This window comes from Cornus florida, unplaced genomic scaffold, assembly GCF_030987335.1.
Source record: "Cornus florida cultivar Cherokee Brave unplaced genomic scaffold, ASM3098733v1 CherokeeBrave_3.0.0_Hap2_Chr08, whole genome shotgun sequence".
Lineage (NCBI taxonomy): Eukaryota > Viridiplantae > Streptophyta > Magnoliopsida > Cornales > Cornaceae > Cornus > Cornus florida.
The window spans coordinates 7,719,411-7,725,719 of NW_026775578.1; the positions used below are offsets into that span (position 1 = coordinate 7,719,411).

Genomic DNA, 6,309 nt, shown 5'->3' on the forward strand with positions numbered 1-6,309 from the left:
AGAGAAAGTGTGTGTATTCTAGAGAGAGAAAAAAGAATTGTGGAAATTAGCCGAAAAGCAGGAGATGAGACAGAGGAATCACACTCTCCGTGTCGCCGCCATTCACGACAGCACCGTCACAATTCGATTGTTCTTCTTCTGACTCAACCCCAAAAGATCCACCAATTGATGGCCAAAACTGGGGCATTCGATAGCGATCCGACGATGGTCGCCAAGGCAACAGAGTTGAAGAAGGAGTTGCAGATACTGGTTAAGGCAATTGTTGAAGAAGACGATTTGAATGTTGAAACAATCGATCGAGCCAATCAAACCCTATGCGCGTTGAAGGACTTGAAGTTGAACAGACCCGTGTCTTTAAAACTACACGACGCGTTGGCTTGTCCTGAAGAACTTCGATGCCCTCTTTCCAAAGAGCTCATGAGAGATCCTGTAATTGTGGCCACCGGTCAGGTTAATAATATCTCATTTGGATTCTTCATTATATGTCTTAACTTTTTGTTGAATTTAATTCTGTTTGAGGGATTTTTCTGCATTTTTTATGAGGTAAATTTTTTTTTTTTGGGTGAATGATACAATATTGGTTTGAAAATTTAATTGTTATCCATGAAATTTAATTTGTGTGGTTGTTTTATTGAGGGTTTTTGAATGTTAGTAATATATGTCTAAGAAGAATTATGTCTATTTTTTATTTTTTATTTTTGGTTATCATCTATGTATAGAGAGAGAGAGAGAGAGAGAGAGAGGGAGAGAGATTATTATTGAACAATATGGATATATTGTTTTATTTTTATTTTTTTATTTTTTATAATGAAATTGATTAGGTTTTTCAAGGATTACCTATTTAAACTCTCGTTGAATTTTTTTTTTTTGGGTTTAGTTCTAGTGAGTGAGAGTGACACTCTATAATTGAAAATGCTGGACACACATATGCACCTTGTCCTTTGCTAATCCACTCTCGTTTGTTCAATTTTTTCATACTGGCTCTTGAATTTATTTAATATATAACTTCTCATTTTTGATAATAGAGAGGACAATATATATATATTTTTCAGCTTTTTTTTTTTCTTCTACAAATATTAGTTAACAGACCTTTATGACAAGGATTGCATTGAATTGTTGGCACCTGAGTTATTTGGTTCAGCCATTTGCCACTGATCAATAAACTTGTTCTAGGTTACGATAGCAGTGCAATTTTTTTTTTCCTCTGTTTTACCATATGCATTGGTTCTTGAATACCTTTATTGTTGTTCATATCCTTTTTTTACACTCCCTTAAGCCTTTGTTTTTCTTGCGCAGACTTATGATAGATCATTTATCCAGAAATGGTTGATAGCTGGGAACCGGACATGTCCTCGAACCCAACAAGTCCTCTCACATACTAACCTTACACCTAATCACCTGATTCGAGAAATGATATCTAAATGGTGCAAAAGTCACGGTATCCAATTGGCGGAACTTGTTGAAAATTCCACTGAGGATGGATTAACCGAAGCGGATAGAAAACATTTCATTTGTTTGCTTGAGAAGATGTCATTGACACTTCCTGATCAGAAAGGGGCTGCAAGGGAATTACGGTTATTGACAAAAAGGATGCCCTCATTCCGTGCACTTTTTGGCGAGTCTCTAGATGCCATACCTCAATTGCTTAACCCTCTCTCTGAAAGCAAATCTCAACACGACATACACCCTGATCTCCAAGAAGATTTAATCACGACACTTCTAAATCTTTCAATCCATGAAAGCAACAAGAAGCTCGTTGCTGAAACCCCTATGGTTATTCCTCTTCTTATGAAAGCGCTACAATCTGGAACGGTTGGAACAAGGAGCAATGCAGCTGCTGCTCTCTTCACATTGTCGGCTCTTGATTCAAATAAGGCACTTATTGGAAAATCTGGGGCTTTAAAACCACTAATTGACCTCTTAGAAGAAGGGCACCCTCAAGCTATGAAAGATGTTGCTTCGGCAATATTTAACTTGTGTATTTTGCACGAGAACAAATTGAGAGCGGTGAGGGATGGTGCTGTGAGGGTGATCGTGAACAAGATCGTGAATCGTATCTACGTTGATGAGCTATTGGCCATTCTTGCTATGCTTTCAAGCAATCAAAAGGTTGTTGAGGATTTGGGAGAGTTTGGTGCTATTCCTTGCTTGCTTAGTATAATGAGGGAGAGCTCTTGTGCTCGCAACAAGGAGAATTGCATTGCAATCCTTCATACTGTCTGCTTTAATGACCGAACCAAGTGGAAGGAGATGAGGGAAGCAGAGAACGCTTATGGAACAATCTCTCAGATTGCCGAATATGGAACTTCAAGGGCCAAGAGGAAGGCGAACGGAATTCTTGATAGACTGAACAGGGCTGCCAATCTTACCCACCATACTGCATGATGAAAGTTCTTGTGCAGCATCTCCAAGCACAAATTCTGTAAATTCTACATTTTCTAGTTTTATGATTGTTAATTCATCTCCATCATCTTGCGAGTCATTCTCAACCTCCATTTTGTAAATTCTCTTCCCTTTCTTTCAACCTACGGTTTACATGTTGCAGTCACTGTGAATAGTTACGTGGGAAGTTTATTTATATGATTTTCTTTGTTTTTATAATGTCCAATAATTAATGCAAATGACTAATGGCTGTCTTTACTTGTTTGCTAAATGCAATTCCATTTTACGTCTTTTTGTCTGCCTTGAATTTTACTGGTAAGATTTTCCCTTTCATTTTATCCTCGGCTAATGGCTCTGCATTTTAGTATTCTACAGATTCTAATATTACAGATATTTCTAGGTATACTACAATTTGGCTCAGGTTCTTTGTACCTGCAACAAGTAAAGCCTAATATCTTTGCAATTCAAGAGAAGGGTTTGAAATGCAACAGGTATACTGCGCCATAAGTTTGGTACCTTGATACCTTTAGTTATGGTCCACCTAAGTACTGCTCACCCTTTCGTGGAAGAATTTTATTTTGGACCGGTCGTCATTAACTTTTGTCCCCTCATCACAAAGGTACTTGTTTTTTTGTACTTGATGTGGTCATGGGCATATCATGTCCTGCAAGTGTTACTTCAGTAATGCATTAATATTTACAGCTCATTATGTTTCTCTTGTTCAAATATTAGAAAAAAAAAAACCTTAACCTTTGATACATACGTATACAAACTTATGTGTATGGTCTGATTTAATCCTTATAATTGATATTGATGGCAGGTAGTATGAAATGAAGGATGGGTCTTTTACAACTGGAGGGATGGAGAGGTAGATATTTGATATTTCAAAAAATCAGGTAGTTTTCCTGATTTTTTATCGACCTTATAATATAGATACATACATACATGTATGCAATATGGATATTTCTTTTCTTCCTAGAAGAGTTGTGTTTGCAAGGTATATTGTTATTTCATTAGTGTAAAATATTTGCTGGCTAGCACACAGGCACACGTATTGGTTGCAAAAGTTTTTTGCTTGACAATGCATTGGCACCGCCAAAGAGGGCATAACTTTCGTATCAGTGAATTCATTTTTCAGATCATGGTATACAAATAAATTTGAGCGTGAAATGATGAGCTGATTGGCTTGAACCGTAACAGAGTATTTGGGATTGTTGTCAAAATAAAATTATTCAGATTAAGACATTCATGTCAATGTGGGTTGTTTTCTGTTAAGTTGGTAGCAATTAGGGGCAATGATATTATGTCAATAATTTGCATGCTTTTCATCTTTAACGTGATTTTTGAATAGATGTGACTGCAGATCTTAAGTTTATATTTTGAAAAGCTTCTGTGGCTCATTAAAATTGCTTCTTATTTTATTTTTATCGTATCGGCTCACCCTCTTATTTAAAAGGTGAGAAAGTATTGTTAGGCTATGCCATTTTTTTTTCACGACAATTGCTTCCAGGGATATAATCCATAGTTTTCTTTTCACATCATGTATACCTGTCAAATAAGATTTTAGACAAATACTTCAGAAGATATATATATATATATATATATATATATATATATATATATATCTTCTGAAGTATTTGTCTAAAATCTTATTTGACAGGTATACATGATGTGAAAAGAAAACTATGGATTAGTTGAACTCCATTGTGTTGGTTCTGCAATCTTCTCTCTCTTCACAAAACAGTCGTTGAATTCTCTCTATGGAATGGCATAACTGGACAACCACAATTACCTCCACCGCCAATGCCCTTTGGCCACATGTACTTGCTAACCAACCTCCTTGATTTAAAGGACAAGGACAAACACTATATCTACAGTTGTTTCAAGTACATTGAATTGTTACCACAACCAGAATTATTCTACTGCAAACCAACCCCATGCCAACCAACCCAAATCGAACATGATCCAACGCCCGTCAAAACATTGTCTACCATTCGATTGCTTCTCCTTTTGTCTTGGCATCATTTTCATATTATACACACACAGTGTGTGTGTGGGTGGGTGAAGTTACAAGTGTGACCATCAAACCAGTCGAAAGATGCAAATGGATTTCTAGTGATAATTGAACGATTTGGCTTAATTCAAGGTGGAAAACTCAATCTACGTGATCAAAGATCACAGTGAAATAAAAATAAATTTTTTTAGCAGAATGCTTAACAGTAATAATTTTAAAGAACAATAAAATTAGAACAGATATACCACCGCTCTCAACGGCTTGAATGAGGACTTCAAAAGCTTTCTTTTGGATTTTTTTTCGTTTATTTTATTTTATTTTTTCTTGTCTACTTCTACATACTTGTGTTTGATTTTGATGGGAGTTTTCATTAAATTGGTCAAGATGGGTGGAATATATTCGTCATTGGGTTGGGGGTTTCAAAAGACTAGTTGGGCCTCAAGTTTGTCTTTTTGCACAGTACCAGCCAAGCACACGTGAAATGTTATATCTTTACAATTTGAGTGTGAATGTGTCACATAATTAGACCTAGTCTAACTTGGACAAATATGATTTTTTTTTTTTTTTTTGTAGAAGTTGAAATTTTATTACTATGATATAGTGATATTTTTTAAACTTTCAAAATAAAAAATTCAAAGATTTTATCAAAGAACGAGCACATGTAGCATGTAGTGGTATATATTGGAGGAATAAACTAGTGCAAAGGCGTCTGGAATCAGCCCACTATTGCGGTGACTATTTATTTGTGTAGGTGTTGATGATATGATATGTCAACCTCATTGTTACCTGATTTTTGCAAAACCCCAAATATGATTTTAATTTCATATTATACCCAACTATTATGTGTACCTCCCCGTTGCTGCCATTGCTTTCTTCCTAAATTAGTACTATCATTGCTTACATTTTCATGCATTTGAGTCCCAATTTTTATTATTATGTTGGGTTGGCTGTTGGGGACTTTATTGATAGCCATTAAGCTTGTTTTTTTATTTTTTATTTTATTTTATTTTATTTTTATTTTTATTATTATTATTTTTTTTTATAAAAAAAGAACTGTCATCAAGGTAAATTTGTGTAAGAGCTTATGGGCCTTTATTTTTAGGTAGGCACTTTATGTATTGTGATTTATGATTTAACATGCCTATCATTTTTATATTAAGATAACTCTTGACAACATTCCTAAAATCACAAATTATAATTATCCAAAAGGAAAAAAATGATGCAATGGATCAAATAGACACACACAGATACTTCAATTCTGTTTCAATTGATGGACGACAAAAAATCCAACTTCTAACCCTATTCATATCTCATGATTATAAATAATATACTATTACTAAAAATTAGATATTTCAAGTAAGATTTTAACCTTGACAATGACAATCAGATTATGTAAAATTCATTTACGGTTCTGTAACCATTAACTTAAAAAGATCAAAAAAATTTCACAGGCAGGAAAATGTGATAGATAAGCTGAAAAACAGCATAAAATAGTTGAGGAGGCCCCGGATGACATGGGCCAGGTCCGACTCGCAAAACACAACCTTCAGTCCGAACAGCTGGGTCAGCCCATAGAAAGACACTGCCATATGGGCCGAGCGGGAGTAAGCCCATCAAGGGTGACTAGGGCTTACAGAGGAATAGGCCCAGGTCCAGCAATCAGAAAATATCTTGCAAATATCTTGTAAATATCTTGTAAGGATCTATAAATAGGAGTTGGAATGAAGAGGAGAGGGATCTTTTCGGGTTGAGGTGTAAGAATTCTAGAGAGAGAAAGAATAGTAGGAGTTTCTTGTATCTTCAATTGGCGCTGTCTGTGGGAATCGCATGAAAGTTTGGTTGATCAATGAGGAGTATCGAATGGATTCAAACCAATTCGGTTGATCGAGACTCGATCTTGGGGATTTGAATCC

General features: G+C 35.5%; 1 protein-coding gene across 2 annotated transcripts; it reads left to right on the top strand.

Moving 5' to 3' along the window:
* Positions 1-2,653, top strand: LOC132269180 (U-box domain-containing protein 9-like). Of its 2 annotated transcripts, none has more exons than XM_059770269.1 (2): positions 1-450; positions 1,297-2,653. In XM_059770269.1, exons 1-2 carry the CDS (start codon positions 169-171, stop codon positions 2,383-2,385), a joined length of 1,371 nt encoding a protein of 456 aa, XP_059626252.1. In that variant the 5' UTR covers positions 1-168; the 3' UTR covers positions 2,386-2,653. The 2 variants fall into 2 exon arrangements, with proteins under 2 accessions (XP_059626252.1, XP_059626253.1); XM_059770270.1 differs by having other exon boundaries at positions 369-445.
* The last annotated feature ends 3,656 nt before the right edge of the window (positions 2,654-6,309 follow it).